Source organism: Neovison vison, chromosome 7, assembly GCF_020171115.1.
Source record: "Neovison vison isolate M4711 chromosome 7, ASM_NN_V1, whole genome shotgun sequence".
In the NCBI taxonomy this organism is placed as follows: Eukaryota; Metazoa; Chordata; class Mammalia; order Carnivora; family Mustelidae; genus Neogale; species Neogale vison.
Window position 1 is genome coordinate 37,627 of NC_058097.1, and position 21,576 is coordinate 59,202.

Below are 21,576 nucleotides of genomic sequence, written 5' to 3' on the forward strand. Positions count from 1 at the left end.
TGTTGATAGGGACTGCCGACCCCTGAGGGACTGTGCAAAGGCTATCTCTCAAAAGGGAGGCCCCACCTCGGGTTCACCAGGCTTCTGGAGGTGGGACACCCAGCCCACAACCACCAGCAGAGGCTGTCAGAGCTCTGGAAGACTCAGGCTGTCTATGGCTGAGGAGGGGCTCCCAGAGGAGTTTCTGCCCATGGCCACAGGTCAGACCTCCTGGGACCCTGCACTGACCCTGAAGTCCCAGAAGCCTCTGGTGATGGAACTCAGTGAGCTCTGCGCTCCCCCAGACCCAGACCTGGGACTGGGGGTCTGCGCCATCCACACGGCTCCCCCAGTAAGACACAAAAAATTAACCAACCCAGGGCCTACTTCTTGATTCCATATTGAATTATATTGATAAGACAATATACTCATTGCCAAAATGAACACTTTAAATACTTAAGTTTATAAGAAATGTTCATATCTGACAGGCTAGCCTACCCATTAGTCTTAATTATTTTCATTTCCTTGCTATTCGCTTTTATTTTTGCACATTATCTTTTTAACCTGTTTGGGAAATTCCACAAAGTAAATTGTTATTTTTATAGAATTACATTAACATATGGAGACCTGATGTGTTTATAACACTGAGTATTTCTGTTGGAGAGCACATTATGCCTTTCCATTTGTTTCTTTTCTTTCTGTCATTATCCTTTTGAATTTTTCTTATTTGTGGCCAAGCCTTGGTTTGGAGAGTTTTTTTGAAGGGGTCTAAATTTTGTTTCAGTTTTGCTATTTAATGGGTTCTTAAACTGCACTGCATCTTATCCAACAGGAAGAGACCACCTTGCAAACATACCCCTACTTCACCTATAGTAGGTGAACTTCTCTCCTAACCCTGCAGGAGGAAGGATGTTTTCCTAGCAATAGCCTGGCCAACGAGAGACAGTCCTAGCTCAGCCAAGGAGAAGTCTCGGTGCTTCAATTCCCTTTACTCCAGTGAACTTTTTGTCTATAATGGCCTTCCCAAACCCCCTTCTCCTCTCTAAAAGATGGCCCTCTCCTTTGTTCTGAGGGCCATCCTATGGTTTTGCCCTCATTTGCTAGTCCTGGATTGCAATTCTCTGCTATTCCAGGACAAAGCCCTTTCTGCTGTTAAAATAACTGGCAGCTTTATTTTTAAGGTTAACAGTGAGCACTTGAAGAGCAAGATTTTTTTTAATCTCACATTTCTTTCAACCATAAAGCTGACAGCAGGGACCACATAGATGCTCATGCACAAGACCGACCATCAACTCTGCACCCACCCAAACATCGACCATACACAGATGGTCTCACAATTTCCGGAAGCTCCCCGCTCTCTCACTGCTCCCTCCACTCCCAGCCCCCACCCAGCACCTAGGGGAACCTGAGAGGTCTGTGGGCCCTTAGAGGTCCGATTGACCACTCCCTTCATGACGGCTGAGCTGGGCAAACTTTGCCTGGAATCTGGCGGTCCTTCCTTGGTAAGAATTCTGGGGTTTGGAGCCCTACTTCAGGGAAACTGTGTTATGTTTTTATGTTCAAAATTTAGTAAAAGCCAGAAACACTATTCCCATTTTATCTTCTGAAAACCAGTAGGTCTTAAACTGACCCACCTCAGTGGACTGAGTGTCCTTAGAGCTGATGCTTCATTTTTATGCAAAATACTTGCGTATTATGTCAGGATTTTTTCCTTTGATTTTATTTATGTCTCCTTCCTTCTGATGACTTTTCTTCTTTTCTTAGGACGGAGTACTTCACAGATGCGCATGTCATCCTTGAACAGGAAGCATGCTAATCTTCTCTGTATCATTCCACTAAGCCAACACTACTTCTGATGACTTGGAGACCTACATTATTTAAACACGGTTTTTACTCACAAACGCCACTTCCACTTTTAGCTTAAGAATTCTGAGTGGCAGCACCCGAGCGCTCAGTTAGTTAAGCATCCGTCTTTGGATTTCAGCTCAGGTCAGGAGCTAAGGGTCCTGAGATGGAGCCCTGGATGCAGTCCCACCTCGAGCCCCAATCCAGGCTCCTCACTGGGCATGGGACCTGCTTGAGATTCTCTCTCTCATCTCTCTCTCTATCTCTATCTCTCTCTCCCTCCCTCTGCCCCTCACCACCGCCCCCCACCTCATGCTCTCTCTCAAAAAAAAAAAAAAAAGAAAGAAAGAAAGAAAAAGAGAAAAGATAAAGAATTCTCAGTGGTTTTCTAATATACCTGCTCTTCCGTTTGTCGGGTTTAAAGCTTTGAGCCCTTCCAGGGCCTGGAAGTCTGGTCGAGCAAAGAATCTTTGTGCCAGGTCCACCCTAAAGACCTGCGGTCAGCTCAACGCGTTCGGCTCAGCCTGGGCTGCAGGGGACTCTGCTCCTTCTCCTGCCCTGCCCCGCTTTCACCAGCGTCTGGGTACCGAACAGCCACGGAAAACTGCCATACTGCGCCTGCGCGCTGATGTTTCTTGACAGACACGTACTGGACTCCGAGTAGCCAATCCCCGCGGGGTGGGGCGGGACCGTCCACGGCGGTGGGGTTCTGCCGGTGACTGACACACACAGCTGGCCCTACGCTCCGCCCCCTCAGGCCCCTCCTGCACGCCGATTGGAAGGGCTACTTTTCTTGCAGCGCCGATTGGTGGCTTCTGCCTGACGCGGCAGTACAAGCCGGTATCGCGCCGGCCGCCTCGTCTCACTTCTCACCAGGCTGGAAGCGCGCTTGGCTCTGCGAGGGCGCCAGACCCGGGTGGGCGGTGAGGGCCTCCAGGGAGACTGACGGGAACACGGACGCCCCTGCAGTGCCCTGTGAAACTCTTGTAAACCCTGACTCTGAAACCTTCAAACCCCAACCGGGACACCCTGGGACCCCTCACCCTGTCTGGCTCCAACTCCCCTCAGCCGCAGGGACACCAAATCTCGCCGCCTCAAGGGAACGCAATTCCTCTGCCTTGGGGGGGTCCTCACAGCTCGGTGGGAGACCCCCTCCAACCCCTAAGCACCTCAGCTGCAGAAACCTCAAATCCCTCACCCAGAGAAACACTAAATCCCTAATACTTAGAGGCCCAAATCCCCCTGAGTAACACAAATCACCCTCGGCGGAGGCACCCCCAAAACCCTCAACGCGAGACACCCGAAATGTATGCCCCCAGAGAGCACATCCCCCCAGCCTCAGAGACCCTGAGGACCATCAGCCTGCAAGCTCGTAAATCCCTCCGGCCCCGCAGACCCCAAGGAACCTCCACGTCAGAAAACCTAAAGCCGGTTCACGAGAGACTACGGATCTTGGAACGCGAGACCTCGAATCTCTTCAGTCTCCAAGATCCCAAATTCTCTCGGCCTGAGCATTCTCAATCTCTCCGGCCTGAAAGACCCCAAATCTTGTCCTGAGAGACTGCCAACACCGTCAGCCTGAGGATCCCCAGATGTCCCCTGCCGGACGCCCCAGATACCCTTGACATGAGAGCCCCCAGCCCCTCCCACGAGTGAGACCAAATCCCCTCAGCCCGGGATCTCTCTGTCCGTCGGAGAGCCAGACTGCTCACGCCACATTTTTCCAGAATCCCCAGTGGGACGTGCCGAGAAACCCTCCTTTGGGAAGCACTCCCCTCCTCTCCCTGGAGCAGAGCTGTGGGCGTCTGTCAGCAGCCCCCGCCTTCAGGGCCCCCGGGCCTCCTCGGTGCTCTTCCGGCCCTGCCCCTCAGGACTCCACATCCCTCCGGCCTCCCTCCCTCAGACGGCAGCTGCAAGGAATAAAAGACACAAAACCTAGCTCTCCTTGGGGTGTCTGTCAAGGCCCGGAGAGACTCCTCCCTGCCAGCAAGACCCCAGACCTCGCCTGCATCTTCTGATCCTCTCCGGGGCCCCCACATGTTCTTGTTCTGGACCCCCCCCCCTCGCCCAAAAGGGGAAGACAGACACGGCTCTGGGCAGTGGTCTGGGCTGTCACCCACTCTCAGCACCTTCTTCTTCCACAGGCGCTTTGGCCTTGGGGCAGAGAGACTCATGCGACCACTGACGGCCTCAGAGTCGGAGCAGGGCCCGCCCGGAGGTCCCAGCACCAGGAGCCTCAACGGGCCCCCAGAGGAGAGCCCTGAGAGAGACTCGGGCAGAACAGGGTGGAAGCCCCCGGTGAGAGCTGTGGGAGAGGCCGGGCTCTGAGCACGGTGTGGAGGAAGGTCGAGGAGGGGGTGCTGACAAGGAGCTGCTCCCTGGAGCACCACAGACCCCTGGCCTCCACCGGCGGGGGAGCCTCTCCACGCGTGGACACAGGGTGGAGGCGCTGCTCCTTTGCAGGGCGGGGGAGGGGACGCAGGACCGAGCCATCCGCGATGGCTCTTTGTCAGGACACAGCTCGGGAAACGCTCGGCGCTTGTTCGGTTCATCAGGACAGCCTCCTGACGAGGAGGGAGAGGCGCTCTTCAGCCGCTTCGCGGGAGCACTCCGAGGAATCGGGGAATCGGGGAATGCCCTACCTTTAAGGTGGGGGGAGGCCCAGCTCCAAGTCGCCCCTGGGCTCGGTAAGCCACTGATGGAACCCTTTCCCCAGGCCACAGATGCTTTCAAAGACATTTCCGTGTACTTCTCCAAGGAAGAATGGGCAGAGATGGGAGACTGGGAGAAAATCCGATACAGGAATGTGAAAAGGAACTACGAAGCCCTGATAACTATAGGTAACCGGAAGTGCTGGTGCTGCTGAGCCTGGGAACCGTGAGCCAGGCCTGCGGCCCGGTCGTCCGTGGCCTCTGGAGTGGCTCCGTCTGCTCCGAGCTCCCTTCCGTGAGAAGACAAATCTGGAGCGAAACTGTGCTCTTCCCTGTCAGTGTAGGGCTCGCGCTGGCCATGCCGAGCTCACCCCTTGCCCTGCTCTCAACTCCACCAGCTGAGTCGCCCTGACTGGGTGGTACTGTCCACTGCCACTGTGCTTGGTTCCTCCTTCTAGCTCTTCCCTCTGAGGACCAGAAGTCTGCTTCTTTCCAGGTCTCAGAGCCCCTCGACCGGCTTTCATGTGTCACCGCAGGCAGGCCGTCATACCACAAGTAGATGACACTGAGGATTCGGATGAGGAATGGACGCCAAGGCAGCAAGGTGAGGGGGCCAGGGAGACGTCGCGTTTCCTCCTGAAACCCAAGGTTCAGGGGTCAAGAAAGGAAACTCTTTCCTTAAAAACATAAACCCAAGATGTAAAACAGCATCTCATAGAATAAGAGGGTATTCATATAAAGTGTTTTTTTAAGATTTTATCTATTTGACAGAGAGAGATCACAAGCAGGCAGAGAGAGAGGGGGAAGCAGGCTCCCTGCTGAGCAGAGAGCCCGATGCGGGACTCGATCCCAGGACCCCGAGATCATGACCTGAGCCGAAGGCAGCGGCTTTAACCCACTGAGCCACCCAGGCGCCCCCATATAAAGTTTTTAAATGTGGACAATAATTATATCATTTGTAAATACACTAATAGTGTATAATAGTTGGTAAACATATAAAAACAAAAGAAATGCCAAATTCAGAATAGTTATCAGAGAAAATGGAAAGGGTAGCAAGTGGTTCTGCTGTGTCTTGGCTAGTTATCTCTCTTTTTTTAAAGATTCCATTTATTTGAGTGAGAGAGAGAGAGAGAGAGCACGTGCACAAGAGACCAGGTTGGGGGAGGAGCAGACAGAGAGGGAGAAACAGACTCCCCCACCGAGCAGGGAGCCTGAAGCAGGCCAATGCCAGGGCCCTGGGGTCATGACCTGAGCTGAAGGCAAACATTTAACCAATTGAGCCACCCAGGTGCCCTATTTTTCTATTTGTTTTTATTTTTGTTTTTGAATTTTAAAAAAGAAGTTAAAAGCTATAAAGATAAAAATAAAAAATAAAGATATACAATTGTGGCAGAATATTGAGATAAGGCTGAATGGTGGTGAATATATAGGTTTTACATATGATTCTCCACATCTTTTTATATATTTAAAATTCATCATCCTTTTTAAAAAGGCTGTTTTTCCTAAACATTATTACCTAATGAAAGGGCAGTTAAAGAAACCTTAATTAGGGACGCCTGGGTGGCTCAGTTGGTTGGACGACTGCCTTTGGCTCAGGGCGTGATCCTGGAGTCCCGGGATCGAGTCCCGCATCAGGCTCCCAGCTCCATGGGGAGTCTGCTTCTCCCTCTGACCTTCTCCTCGCTCATGTTCTCTCTCACTGTCTCTCTCTCTCAAATAAATAAATAAAATCTTTAAAAAAAAAGAAACCTTAATTAGACTGCAAGACCACCAAAGAGATAATCTCCGTGATTCCTGTTACTCAGTTATTGGATTAAATGTCTTAGAAGGGAATGTGACGAACATATGTAAAGATACATCCTTGTTTATGTTTATTTAATCACACACATAATCTTGTTACCCCACAATGATCCAGAGTCTTAATTCTGGGTGAGGGTTTGAGGTAATTATGGAAAGGTCCATCTTCAATTTTTTTAAGTTTTCATTTTAATTCCAGTTAGTTAACATACAGTGTTGTTACATTAGTTTCAGGTATGTAATATGCAATTAACACTTCCATGCAACCTGTGCTTATCATAATAAGTGCACTCCTTAATCCCCATAACCTATTTAACTCATCCCCTCACCCACGTCCCCCCTGGTAACCATCAGTGGGTTCTCCTCTATAGTTTGGAATTTGTTTCTTGGTTTGCCTCTTTTTTTCCCCTTTGCTCATTTGTTTTGTTTCTTAAATTTCACACATCAGTGAAATCATGTGGTAATTATCCTTCTCTGAACGACTTATGTCACATAGTATAATACTATTGCTCCATCCATGTTGTTGCAAATGGCAAGATTTCATTCTTTTTTATAGCTAATATTCATATATATTATATAGAGATATAGATATATTTATATGTATATATGTATATGTATATATAACACATCTTCTTTATCTGTTTGTCAGATGGACACTTGGACTGTTTCCGTAGCTTGCCTATTGTAGATATTGATGGTATAAACACTGGGGTGCATGTATCCCTTTGAATCAGTACTTTTTTATTCTTTGCGTAATGTCTAGTAGTGCAATTGCTGGATCATAGGGTAGTTCTATTTTTAACTTTTTAGGAAACTCCATTCTGTTTTCTGGGATAGCTGCACTAGTTTGCATTCTCACCAACAGTGCAAGAGGGTTCCCCTTTCTCCACATCCTCACCCTGTGTTGTTGATTTTAGTCACTGTGACAGGTGTGAGATGACATCTTCAGTAGCTTTTATTTGTATTTCCCTGATGATCAGTGACAGTGAGCATCTTTTCATATCTGTTGGCCATCTGTATGTCTTTTTTGAAAAAAAGTCTATTCATGTCTTCTTTCCATTTTTTAATTGGATTATTCATTTGGAGGTGTTGAGTTTTATAAATTCTTTATATATTTTGGATAGTAGCCCTTTATCAGGTATGTCATTTGTGGGGTGCCTGGGTGGCTCAGTGGGTTAAGCCGCTGCCTTTGGCTCAGGTCATGATCCCAGCATCCTGGGATCAAGCCCCGCATCAGGCTCTCTGCTCAGCGGGGAGCCTGCTTCCCCCTCTCTCTCCCTGCCTCTCTGCCTACTTGGGGTCTCTGTCTGTCAAATAAATAAATAAAATGTTAAAAAAAAAAAGATATGTCATTTTCAAATATCTTCTCCCATTCTGTAGGCAGCCTTTTAATTTTGTTGGTTGCTTCCTTCACCATGCAGAAGGTTTTCATTTCAATGTAGTCCCAGTAATTTATTTCTGCTTCTTTCCCTTGACTCAGGAGACGTATCTAGAAAGACGTATCTGTGACCAGTGGCAAAGAGGTTACTGCCTGTGCTCTCCTCCAGGATTCTTATGGTATTAGGTCTTGCATTTAGGTCTTCAATCCATTCTGAATTTATTTTTGTGTTCGGTGTAAGGAAGTTGCCCAGTTTCATTCTCTTGCTGTCCTGTTTTCCCAATACCATTTGTTGAAGAGATTTATCATTTTCTCATTGGATATTCTTTCTGGCTTTGTTGAAGATCAATTGATCATATGGTTGTGGATTCACTTTTGGGTTTTCTGTTCTGTTCCATTGATCTGTGTGTCTATGTTTATGCCAGTACCATACCGTTTTAATTACTAGAGCTTTGTAATAGGACTTGAAGTCCAGAATTGTGTTGCCTCCAGCTTTGCTCTTCTTTTTTAAGGCATTTTTATTCTTTTGCATGTAACTATTCTATTCTCTCAGCATCATTTGTTGAAAAGATTTGTCCTTTCCCCATTCTATAGTCTTGGCATCCTTTACAAAGATTATTCAACTATATGGGCTTTCTATTCTGTTCCATAGATTATATGTCTGTTGTTATGCCAATAATATACTATTTTGATTACTGTAGCCGTGTAATATGTTTTGAATCCAGAAAGTGTGAGTTCTCCAACTTTGTTCTTCTTTCTCAAGATTGTTTTGGCCATTTGGGGTCCTCTGAAATTTCATATTAACTTTAGGATGACTTTTTCTATTTTTGCAAAAAAAATACCATTTGGGTTTTGATAAGAATTGCATTGAATCTGTATATTGCTTTGTAGTGTAGACATCTTAATGATATTAAGACCCCTAATCCATGAACATGGGGTGTGTTTCCATTCACTTGTGTCTTCTTTAAATTCCTTCAGTAATGTTTTGTAGTTTTCAGTGTACAAATGTTATACCTCCTTGGTTAAGTTTGCTCCTAATTATTTCATTCCTTTTGGTGATATTATAAATAAGACTGTTTTCTTAATTTCCTTTTTGGATTATTCATTGTTAGTACATACAAATGCAGATAACTTTTTTATTAAGTTCAATTAGCCAATATATAGTACATCATTAGTTTTTGATGTAGTGTTCAGTGATTCATTAGTTGTGTATAACACCCAATGCTCATCACATCACTTGCCCTCCTTAATACCCATCACCTAGTTACCCTGTCTCCTCACCCCCCCCTACTAATTTTCTTTAACATTCTGTTTGTTTGTTTATTTATTTGAGAGAGAGAGAGAGCATGCATACACGTTGGGGGGGAGTGGCAGATGGAGATGGAAAGGCAGAGACTCTTTTTTTTAATTTTTAATTTTTTATTAACATATAATATATTATTAGCCCCAGTGGTACCTGTAAACCTGTGAATCGCCAGGTTTACACACTTCACAGCACTCACCACAGCATATACCTTCCCCAATGTCCATAACACAGCCACCCTATCCCTACCCCCTCCCCGCCAAGCCTCAGTTTGTTTTGTGAGATTGAGTCTCTTATGGTTTGTCTCCCTCCCGATCCCATCTTGTTTCATTTTTTCCTTCCCTGCCCCCCCAAACCCCTCACTTTGCCTCTCAATCTCCTCATATCAGGGAGATCATATGATAATTGTCTTTCTCTGATTGACTTATTTCACTCAGCGTAAGAAAGACAGAGACTGGGGCACCTGGGTGGCTCAGTGGGTTAAGCTGCTGCCTTCTGCTCAGGTCATCGTCTCAGGGTCCTGGGTTTGAGCCCCGCATCAGGCTCTCTGCTCAGCAGGGAGCCTGCTTCCTCCTCTCTCTCTGCCTGCCTCTCTGCCTACTTGTGATCTCTGTCAAATAAATAAGTAAAATCTTTAAAAAAAAAAAAGAAAGAAAGAAAGAAAAACAGAGACTCCTAAGGAGACTCTGTACTGAGCACAGAGCCCAACATAGGGCTTGATCACAACTCCAAGATCACAACCAGAGCCAAAACCAAGAGTCAGACACTCAACTGAATGAGCCACGCAGGCAACCTAAATGCAACAAATTTTTTAGTGTTAATTTTATACCCTGAAGCTTTGCTGAATTCATTTGTTAGTTCTCACAGGTTTGTTGTGTGTGTGTGTGTGTGTGTGTGTGTGTGTGTAATCTTTAGGATTTTCCACATTTAAGATCATGTCATCTGTGAACAAACAAAATTTTACCTCTTTTTTTCCAAAATGCATGTCCTTTTTTTTTTCCTAATACCCTGGCTAGGACTTCCAGTACTATGTTGAATAGAAGTAGTGAGAGTGGACATCCTTGCCTTGTTCTTGATATTAGAGGAAAAACATTCAGTTTTTAACTGTAGAGTGTGATGTGGGAGATAGACTTTTTTATTATGGTGAAGTAATTTCATTCAATTCTCAGTTTGTTGAGTATTTTTGCCATAGAAGTTCATGGCATATGTTTTAATATGTGTAATAGATAACTTATGAACATAGTATGAAGCATAAGTGAGGTTTTGTGTATTTTTTTTACATTTTAGGTAAATTAGTTCATGCCACCAGTAGCAGCATGGGCTGTGATGATACTTCAGAAACCATTTTCTAATCCACATACTCGACACTCCAGGGTTAAGAACTCTGTGTCTCTAGTGAGAGCCTCTAGAGTCTGGAAACGTTTGCCAACCAGAACACTGATTTCTTATCACTTTATAGTCAGACCTTCTTGGGTGGCATTCAGAATGGAGCAGAGTAAACACCAGAAGGTGAGTATTTCCCAAAACCTGTGGACAAGAAAATCTTTCTCATGGATTTAAGCACAGGTAAGAGTAGTAGCTGATGCCTTCCTTTCCTGATCTCTTTAGCACAATATCCAATATCTCCATCATTTTAATAGCTAATAAAAACAGCAATGATATTAGCTACCACTTGTTTAATTTTCACTGCACTTCAGACTTTAAACATTCACATGAATAAACTTACTTAAACCTTACAACAACCCTATGAGGTGGGTACTATAAATATCACCATTTATAGATGAGCAAATTAGGACAAAGACATGTTTTGATTATATACCTGAGATCACAGGACCAGTGATAGTGCAGTCTAATCCTAAGCTCCTTCTCTAAACCACTTATAAGCTCATTAAAACTTTCAGAGTTTTGGGGGCGCCTGGGTGGCTCAGTGGGTTAAGCCGCTGCCTTCAGCTCAGGTCATGATCTCAGGGTCCTGGGATCGAGTCCCGCATCGGGCTCTCTGCTCAGTGGGGAGTCTGCTTCCTCCTCTCTCTCCCTCTGCCTGCCTCTCTGCCTACTTGTAATCTTTCTCTGTCAAATAAATAAATAAAATCTTAAAAAAAAAAAAAAAACTTTCAGAGTTTTGGGGGCACCTGGGTGGCTCAATGGTCTAAAGCCTCTGCCTTCGGCTCAGGTCATGATCTCAGCGTCCTGGGACCAAACCCCACATCAGGGAGCCTTCCTCCTCCTCTCTCTCTCTCTCTGCCTGCCTCTCTGTCTACTTGTCTGTCAAATAAATAAATAAAATCTTAAAAAAAAAAAAAAAACCTTTCAGAGTTTTGTAAAATTTGCAACATTCATTTGATGATTTCAACCTCAGTTCTTTTCTATTATGCTAAAGTGAGAGATGAGCTAAGACCCTCTAAATAAGAGAACTTTACAAATATACTAGCAATTCATACACTGGATGATCCCAGATGCAGAAGATAGGCTCCCCCTCCCCCACCGAGAGCCTCCCATTCTAGTAAGAGGAAGTACCTCCCAGCCCTGAGTCGTTTCAGGTTTGCTGATTGAGAAACAACCAATAAAATGACTTCAAGATTTCATATAGGTTGCATAATATTCATTAGAAACTCAAGATAGGTATCTGGAACTGATCTAAAATGCTCATACTTGTAGGAGAAAACAACAACTGCTTCCTCTGAGCTCTCATTAGACAACTCTCATTTTGTTCAGAATTATTTGTGTAGACTGCCTCCACACGGCAAGCTCTTTCTTCTCAGAAGTCCCAGGCCCAGCTTAAGGCACCAGAGGGCCCCTCAATGTTTTCTGCATGAGAAATTCTGCATTTACATATTAAACAAAAAATAAAAAGTTCAAGGAATGCTAAAAATAATATCTGTGATTTAGATTTTGAACATGGGCACAACTGAGGGGGTAAATTGTAACCTCTTATTCTGACTATATTAAATACCTCACCAAACAATTTGATGATCATTATAATATTTTCTGTTTTCTATAACATGAAGAATTAGTATATATACCAATTTATAGATCAGGAAACTGAAGAGAGTTAGCTGGTGCTAAACAAAATTGACAGGAACCAGCTAATCTAATTACTAATAGTCTTTCTTGGATATGGCAAATGGCAACTTTAGCATCCTTTTTTTTTTCTTTCTTTCTTTCTTTTTTTTTTTTTATTATTTAGATACTTTTCTACCAACACTTTGTTTTCTTCCCCATCTCTCTACTCATGCCACCTCATTTTCCAGTGGTGTGCCGTCCGCTCCATTTGCCTCCATTTCCTCCTCCATCAAATATCCACTAGTTTATAGAAGATCTCCTCTTTTCCTCTATGAGCCCTTATCACCTTCTATCTCACTATCACAGAGGATAGTGATTCTCCAACTTGTCTTCCCAAGTAATCTCCCTCCCTCACTCTCACTTTTACGGAAAAATTTGAGAAATTTAAGGGGAAAGAGCCTTAAGCCATGGGTTCTATTTTCATATTTGATACCCACATATGCCCTTTCTTTTCCCTCTAGTATTCAGACTCTCTAAGTATCCCCAAGGGTTGTTGAAGTACTAACTAAAGTAATGCATGTGAAAACACACCATAAGCCTTAAAGGAATAAAGAAATGCATGTTGTCTTTTAATATGTGATTTTCACATTGAAGGGAATACCCAGAGCGCCATTAAGTAATGAATCTAGTTTGAAGGAATTATCAGAAACAGCAAAGTTGCTGAACACAAGTGGCTCAGAGCAGGGCCAGAAACCAGTGTCCCATCCTGGAGAAGCAAGTACCTCTGGACATCACTCCCTACGAAAACTGGGTAAGATAAAAATAATATGGGGACTTTTAGTCCCTCTAAGTTCTCCAGAAAGGTTGATGAATACAATGTAGGTATTTGGGACAGACTTTGCCTAGGCCTGGGTTTAAGCTAGACTTACCTGAGACCTGTAGTTAACATTGAGGCCTTGGACAAATCTTATAAATTCTCTGAGCTCCTGAATTCCAATCTGTAGAATGAAGATAAAGATGCATAGTTTACATATTATTTGAAAGCATTAATTTAACATAAAATATTGATCCAGGCAAGTTGTCCAGTAAATCCCTTGGTGATAATAAAAACCGTACTTTCTTGGTGTTGAATGCCCAGGCCCTTGTTCAATGCCTGACATGTAATGTGCCCTCAACAAATATTTTCTGAATGAAGAAATATGTGAAAGAACCATTTTCTAAGAGGAAAGATTACAAAGATTAACCTGATAATGGCGAAAAAAGTAAAATTGAATTAGCATCTCTAGTCAGTATGGAATCTTACACTCTGAATAGTTGGGGGACAACAGAGAACAGAGTATATAGAAGGACACGTAATAATTTATCAGAGGAGATGGTATGTTTTCTGCCAAAACAGGGACTAACACTCCAGACCCCTCCAACCTCTCTCACATATTCTTTTCCAACTCAGAACTCAGGAGAAAGGATGTTGAAGTAAAGATGTATAGTCTACGAGAAAGGAAGAGCCTTGCATACCAGGAGGTCAGCGAGCCCCAGGATGATGATTACCTCTGTAAGTGGCCATCTTGACCCGACTCTCAAAGGACTTGTTCTCTCCTGGTACTATAACTGGGTCTTGTCTTCGGGTCCCCAAATTATCCCCTCCCTCTAGTGACTGGGAGTACAAGGTAGAGGCCAAATGATGTGAGTGTTGGGCTGTTTCTGAAACTGCTCAAGTCCAGGAACATGCAAAATCCTTTCCTAATCCCTGTTGGTCTCGCCTCCAGATTGTGAGAAGTGTCAGAACTTCTTCATTGACAGCTGTGCTGTTCACGGGCCCCCTACATTTGTAAAGGACAGTGCAGTGGACAAGGGGCAACCCAACCGCTCAGACCTCACTCTGCCCCCTGGGCTGAGAATCAGACCATCAGGCATCCCTCAGGCTGGGCTTGGAGTATGGAACGAGGCATCCGATCTGCCATTGGGGCTACACTTTGGCCCCTATGAGGGCCAAATCACAGAAGATGAAGAGGCAGCCAACAGTGGATACTCCTGGTTGGTGAGAACCATCATCTCTTCCCCCACCCTCTGGCTTCCCACAACCCTCCTATGGATTGGGAGGATGTCACCTTCTATGTGGATGGGGGTTATAACATGGCTAGCTCTGTGTACTGAGTGGACTTTGCATGAACCTGGAGCTCCTACTTAAAGATCAGAGGGTAAGAGTAGACATAATCATATAGACACAACAGGCTCCTCCCTTGTGAGACCCCTGCCCTGAATGGACAAAGTGACCCAGATGTGTAGGTGATGACTAAGGAGCACATCATGTGGTCACACTGGGGATTGATCCCATGCAGGCTGGAAGAGCACAGACCGCAGGAGAGTAAAATAATCCCTCTATTACCTCCCCACTAAAAAAAAAGTCTTTAATTTCCCTTTCTCAAACTCAGATCACCAAAGGAAGAAACTGCTATGAGTACGTGGATGGAAAAGATAACTCTTGGGCCAACTGGATGAGGTGAGGCCGACAGGGTTCTGGCTTCCAGAGAAAACATTCACCCTCACAAACCCTTGCTCCCTTGCTCCTTTCCTTCTTGTCATGCCCCCTCAATGGTCTCCCTCAATCCTCTGTTCCGCATTTTTCTCCTTATAATGCTCTTTCACTTCGAGGGACAGTTTTGGTAAAAAGGAGCTAAGAACATAGTATATGTCCTCAAAATATGCTAGATAAAATTTGAACCCTGGAAAAACCCCTGAGGAGCCCAGATTCATGAAGAACACTGGATTCACACTTTAATTTATCAACTCAACATTCATGAGCAATTACTGTGTTCCACAGTGGAGTTCATTACTTACACATATTATGCAACCCATGTCCTACGGAAGACATATTGCAGATAGACAGTAGAGAATTGACTTTAGGAATATTTAACTATAATCTCCCTACTTTTCAAGGGCACACAGTGTAGGGATAACCTAGAACAGGGACCTTTAATGCGTGAGCGCAGCAGCTCTTCCTAGCCTCAGTTCTAGTAGAATTGGTTCTGAAGCCTGTGTAAAAATGGGCTGCAGAATGGCCACAGGAGGGGGTATAGCTCAGTGGTAGAGCATTTGACTGCAGAATGGCCACAGACTTCTGCACTTCATGATCCAGCCCCTTTCCTTGAGGGGCTCACAGGTTAGCAGGGGATGCATTATGTGAATAAATATTGTTTTCCTTTGTTGTTGAGCAAGACAGAGAGAGCTCCAAGGTTCTGTGGGAACTTGGGGGATGCAAGCTTCAGACAGGGTATGGGGAGATTGGAGAAGGGCCTCTCAAAGGAAGATAAATTTGGGCTGAGTATGGAATGATGCATAGTGGTCTAGAAGCAGAATCCATGACCAAACACCATGCTATAAAACAGAACTTAATTTAGACTTTAGAGAAACTAGATGTCACTGGGCTTTGTGACCAATCAAAGTGACGGTGAGTCTGGAGTTGGGATTTGAAAAATGGTTAAGCAGGCAAGGGGGAGAGCCTTCTAGGCCGACTGAGGGCAGTGAGCAGAACTTAGAGATGGGAATTCATATGCTGTTTTGAGGGAGGCTTGAATATGAGCAGGGCATTCCCTGAGGAGCAGTGGGGGAGTGGGCGGCGTAACAGCATGGAGGCCTTCAGGTGGTGGGAACTTACCTCCTCTGGTCCTCTTTCCCAGGTATGTGAACTGTGCCAGGGATGATGAGGAGCAGAACCTGGTGGCCTTTCAGTATCGCAGGCAGATCTTCTACCGAACCTGCCGGGTCATCAGGCCAGGCTGTGAACTGCTGGTCTGGTATGGGGACGAGTATGGCCAGGAGCTGGGCATCAAGTGGGGAAGCAAGTGGAAGAGCGAGCTCACGGCAGAGAAAGGTGGGCACCACTGCTCTTCAAAACAGAAAGAGAAAGGAGGTATCTCCTTGGCAGTTTCCACAGTCCAACTCTTAAGTAGAGTAAACCCTGTCTAAAGTCAATGCAGTTGCAATTCCGATGCGTCAGAAATAATTCAGAATTCACAGGCATGGGACTCTTAGGAACATTTTTTTTATTTTTAATTTCTGTTCTGATTTCTTAGATACTTCATACACAAAATATATAATAGAATATACTGATTAAAAAATTGTAGAGGCAAAAACAAGTTTTCAAGCACCTACCGGCTCTCTTACCAAGGCAGTTTCTTCTGGCCTTTTAGCTCTTTCTTCTTAATTTGCTCCATATTTCTTTCTTTCTTTCTTTCTTTTTTTTTTTTTTGCCCCATATTTCTTTTTTTTTTTTTTAAGATTTTATTTATTTATTTGATAGAGAGAGAGCACAAGCAGACAGAGAGGCAGGCAGAGAGAGAGGAAGGGAAGCAAGCTCCCTGCTGAGCAGAGAGCCCGATGTGGGACTCGATCCCAGGACCCTGAGATCATGACCTGAGCCGAAGGCAGCGGCTCAACCCACTGAGCCACCCAGGCGCCCCTGGCCCCATATTTCTAAATGACATCTGTCTCTTGGTGTGTACTCACCCATAATTCAGGTAGCTGTCACAGGAGTCCCTACTCTGTGCCAGACAGGCTTCCAGGACTGAACAAAGTTTTCAGAGTCACTGCTATTCAGCAGCTGATGACTGAATGAACGAGGGAAACACGTGCACATAGGTATGCGTGTGCATGACAGCACACAACAATTAGTGCTCTGAAAATCAAGCTAGTCCTCAGAAAGTGTCTGGGGACCAATGTGAGGGAAGGGTGAGTGCAACAGAGCTTGGATAGGGAAGGGCTCTCCCAGGAGGTAACATTTGAGGTGTGCAAGCACCTGTGAGCAAAGGATTCCAGGCAAAGGGGGTCCACCTGGACGGCTGCCCCGAGGCACAAGAGAGGTGGGTGTGTGTGGTGTGTGGCTGAGAACCCCCCCACCCCGGAGAGAGGAAGCATAGGGGTCAGGAATGGAGGTCAGAGAGATCCACAGACTTCCTAGAGCCTATGGTCCATGCTGACACACTGGGGGTTTTCCTGACTGAGATGAAACAATTGTGCAGTTTCCAACTGGCAAGTGGTGTGTTCTGTTTTAAGATGATCCTATGGTTAATTTTGGAGAAAGATTGCAGTGGGGAATCCCCTCCAAGATTACATCATCTCTAAGTGAGAGAAGATGGTGGATTGGCAGGAGATGGACGGCGTTGGGGGTGATATATATCCCCATAACTGGTTGGGAAAATATTTTGAAACAGGACTTCCTATTGTATTTGAAATGAGCTAAGACTGAAGGAAATAAATACAGTATGGAGGGTATATTTTTATATTGTGATTTGCAGAAAACTAAAGAAGAAGCAATTTATAACATAGTTGGGGCAGCAGGAGCCAGAGCGCTTTAGGCAGTGAAGCCTGCGCGAGTGTCTCGTCCAATCTATATCCCACTTTCTAGTAGAGATCCAGACGCATACTGGTCCTCAGTTAAAAATGTCCTTTTAAATGGGGAGACTCGGGTTCGTGTTTACTCACACATTCCATTGAAGTCACCCAGAGTCACTGCAAACACTGTCACAGAATCATACAATTTAGAAGGTGCTTGTGTGTGGGGAAAGGTCACTGTCTGTCCGTCTATAAAAGGAGGGAAGCTGTCTCTGACGCTACTGGAAGGTACCTAGTCTGTGTGATACGTAGACAAGCCCCTCAGTATGAGCTTTAGGATTTCTGAGGAGGATGTAGTGAGTAAAAACGGGATGGAAGAGTGAAGGAACCCTTGGCAGGAGACAGAGCTTGCATTGTCAACACAATAAAAATGAGTACCAGGGTGGCCTTACCAGGAGACAAAGCATACAACACAGCCAGTTGCATCAACATCTACCTGACCAAAAATTTCCTTTTTCAGCAGAACCAAAGCCAGAGATACATCCCTGTCCTTCTTGCACTCTGGCTTTCTCCAGTCAGAAATTCCTCAGTCAACATTTGAAATGCAATCACCCTTCTCAGATCCTCCCACGAATATCTGCAGGAGAACATTTCCAGCCAGAGGATCCCTGCCCAGGCGAACAAAATCACCAGCAGCAGCAACATTCTGATCCGCAGAGCTGGAATGACAAAGCTAAAGGTCAAGAGGTCAAAGAAAGTTTCAAACCTTTGCTTGAAAGTATAAGGCAGAGGAGAAATTCAAGAGCCTTTCCCACCCCATGCAAAGGACAAACAGGGTATGAGGGAATGGTGGAGGAAGAGTCCAGCACAGGCCAGAAACTGAATCCAGAGGAGACAGAAAAATTATTCATGGGGGTAGGAATGTCAAGAATGATAAGAGTCAAATATAGAGGCAGTGGGCAAGGCTTCGATGATAGGTCACATCTCAGCAGACACCAGAGAACACACAAAGAAGAGAAGCCGTCTGTTGGCAAGGAGCTGAGGAGGGAGTTCATTCATAAGTCAGTCCTTGTTACACACCAGAGGACACACACAGGGGAGAAGCCCTACGTTTGCAGGGAGTGTGGACGAGGCTTTACACAGAGGTCACATCTCATCACACACCAGAGGACACACACAGGGGAGAAGCCCTACGTTTGCAGGGAGTGTGGACGAGGCTTTACACTGAGGTCAGTTCTCATCACACACCAGAGGACACACACAGGGGAGAAGCCCTACGTTTGCAGGGAGTGTGGGCGAGGCTTTACACAGAGGTCACATCTCATCAGACACCAGAGGACACACACAGGGGAGAAGCCCTATGTTTGCAGGGAGTGTGGGCGAGGCTTTACACTGAGGTCAGGTCTCATCACACACCAGAGGACACACACTGGGGAGAAGCCCTACGTTTGCAGGGAGTGTGGACGAGGCTTTACACTGAGGTCAGTTCTCATCAGACACCAGAGGACACACACAGGGGAGAAGCCCTACGTTTGCAGGGAGTGTGGGCGAGGCTTTACACGGAGGTCAGGTCTCATCACACACCAGAGGACACACACTGGGGAGAAGCCCTACGTTTGCAGGGAGTGTGGACGAGGCTTTACACTGAGGTCAGTTCTCATCACACACCAGAGGACACACACAGGGGAGAAGCCCTACGTTTGCAGGGAGTGTGGGCGAGGCTTTACATGGAGGTCAAGTCTCATCAGACACCAGAGGACACACACAGGGGAGAAGCCCTACGTTTGCAGGGAGTGTGGGCGAGGCTTTACACGGAGGTCACATCTCATCACACACCAGAGGACACACACAGGGGAGAAGCCCTACGTTTGCAGGGAGTGTGGACGAGGCTTTACACTGAGGTCAGTTCTCATCACACACCAGAGGACACACACAGGGGAGAAGCCCTACGTTTGCAGGGAGTGTGGGCGAGGCTTTACACAGAGGTCACATCTCATCACACACCAGAGGACACACACAGGGGAGAAGCCCTATGTTTGCAGGGAGTGTGGGCAAGGCTTTACACTGAGGTCAAATCTTATCACACACCAGAGGACACACACAGAGGCTTTACCAGTAAATTGCATCTCCACGACGAGAGGAAAAATGTAGCCACCACACACTCCATACCCCAACTCTGAGGGAGGTTCAGAGGAAGGCTACTGAGCCCTTACAGCCTAAGAATATAATGAGAGCACATATAACTGATTAAAGAAATTCTCTACTTTCGGGACAACAGATGAGGTATACAACAGGGGAAGGTTCCTTGAGTGCTCTGGAGATGTCGACACCAATCCCCTCCATGGTTTTTTGCCCTCCTGTTCTAATAAATTTCATGATCATACGAATCTCGTATCATACACCTCGTTCCCCTCTTATCACTGAAAGCAGAAGGCTCCAGGAGGGCGAGATGACTCCTATTTTTGGTCCACGTCTCCACAGGAAGATTCAACCCCTGGAAAGGAGTAAGTCAGGAGTGAATCTAGTTAGAGCGCTGAAGAACCAATTTCTGGGCCAGGGAGAGAAATCAAGGATTTGACACGGACTCATCAGGGAAGGGAATTCTCTGGTCTCTTGGGATGTGTGGTGATTTCTCCTCATAGACCGCTGCCCTCTGCTGCCACCCTCCTCACCTGGCTTCTGCTGAATCCTCTCCAGGTTTCCTCCCACCTTTGCAGCCTCAGAGGTGAACATGAAGGGGAGACGTGGGCATATGTGTACATATGCGTACCTGTGCATGTGCACATCTGTGTGCCTGGCTCCGTCGGGACCCCTCCTCTTTCTCACGCTCTCCTTACGATTGGCATCGCCTGTGTACAGCATACAGAAACCATACCAGACTGGGGTGGGTTCGAGTCTCAGCTCTGCCCTCACCAGCCGTGTGACTTAGGGCAAGATCCTCTACTTCTGTGTGCCCATTTCATCACCTAAAGAATGGGAATGGTAACTCCAGCCTTCAGGCTGGATGGTCCAAGCTGAGTAAGCACGGACACAACCCAGCACAGAGATGCTGAGAACGCAAGTCCCTCCCGCTTTGTTGTTCTCACGCAACGTTCAGTGGCCATGTGTTCAACGGCCTTAGTGCTGCACAGGGGAGGACAGAGAGAGCCCAGAAGCCAGGGAGCCAGAATCAGGGGCTGGTCAGGTACCACTGCTTTCTCTGCACAGACTCAGCTACCCTGAGAAGGAGGGGTAAGGTCAGGGATGCAAACTGGGAGGTCCATTTCCCTCCAGGCCACTGCCCTCCCTACCCAGCCTGAGCAGCTCAGAACCCTGCAACACAGGCAGGCAGTACAGACAGTAACCTGTGAAACCACACCCTCACCGACCCCTTACTGAGAACAGACTCTGGGATCCGCATCTTTAGGAAATGGACACCCCGTGAGTCCCTGAGCCCCTCCCTGCCCTATCCACATGCAGCACCCACAAAGCACGCACTCAGTTTCTGCAGCACACCTCCCTCACACCTGGGCCCCTGCTGTCTTAATGCATTTGCGCATAAACACAAACCCTATGGTTTAAGGCACAACCGAGGCAATCTTGAAATTCTCAATTACTTTATCTTTAAACTTACAGATGGGAAGCAAAGTCTGAAAGGACAACAGAACAGGAAAGATATGCACAGCATCGGCCATTCCTGGCTGTTCCCACTCACGCATACGGTCCACAGCGCCCCGGGATCACAGAATTCCCACAGGCACAACAGGTGGGAGGTAACAGGACAGGAAGTGAACACAAAGTATGTTGCATCCACTACTGGGTACTCGAGGGTGCTGACAGCTTTTCTTAGAACTGGAACTAACTTCCAATGCAAAGAGGAGGCGATGGTATTCTAGGAAGCACACAGATGAGGGCCACTGTCACATCGCTCCTGCCGGAGTGACCTCCCTGCTTCTGAGGAAGAAGAGCTCATTCCAGTTCCTGCTAGAATGGCTTCGTGGATGCTGAATTCCAAACCTCAACCTCCCAGGAGATACCAAAAGGAGGGCAGGCCACGTGGGGGGCACCAACCCCCAGACCTGGAACAGGGACCCTTCTGTCCCTCTCCCCATGCTGGGCTTTGCAAGAATCTCTACATAAACTGTTTGGATTTCAACAATAAATATTCATTACTATTTCCTCTAGTCCTGTATGCTTTTATAAAGAAGGTGCATATTGGGGTCTTTCATTCCCTGTGGGGGAAGTGGAAAGGGGATGATTTCCTTCCCAACACATCATATGCTGAGAAACCCCCCAACCCTCCATGTTCT

The 21,576-nt window shown here is 46.3% G+C and overlaps 1 protein-coding gene and 1 non-coding gene across 2 annotated transcripts; one reads left to right on the top strand and one right to left on the bottom strand.

Moving 5' to 3' along the window:
• The first annotated feature begins 154 nt into the window (after nucleotides 1–154).
• On the top strand, nucleotides 155–18,071 carry PRDM7 (PR/SET domain 7). Its single transcript, XM_044261252.1, is given in 12 exon segments — nucleotides 155–331; nucleotides 2,607–2,740; nucleotides 3,969–4,122; nucleotides 4,541–4,664; nucleotides 4,972–5,079; nucleotides 10,413–10,462; nucleotides 12,611–12,767; nucleotides 13,407–13,508; nucleotides 13,723–13,994; nucleotides 14,389–14,456; nucleotides 15,634–15,827; nucleotides 17,743–18,071. Coding segments are annotated over 12 exon segments (1,869 nt in total).
• Nucleotides 1,739–1,842, bottom strand: LOC122914830. The gene has a single exon (XR_006385901.1). It is a non-coding gene; the product is annotated as a U6 spliceosomal RNA (small nuclear RNA).
• Nucleotides 18,072–21,576: the final 3,505 nt, after the last annotated feature.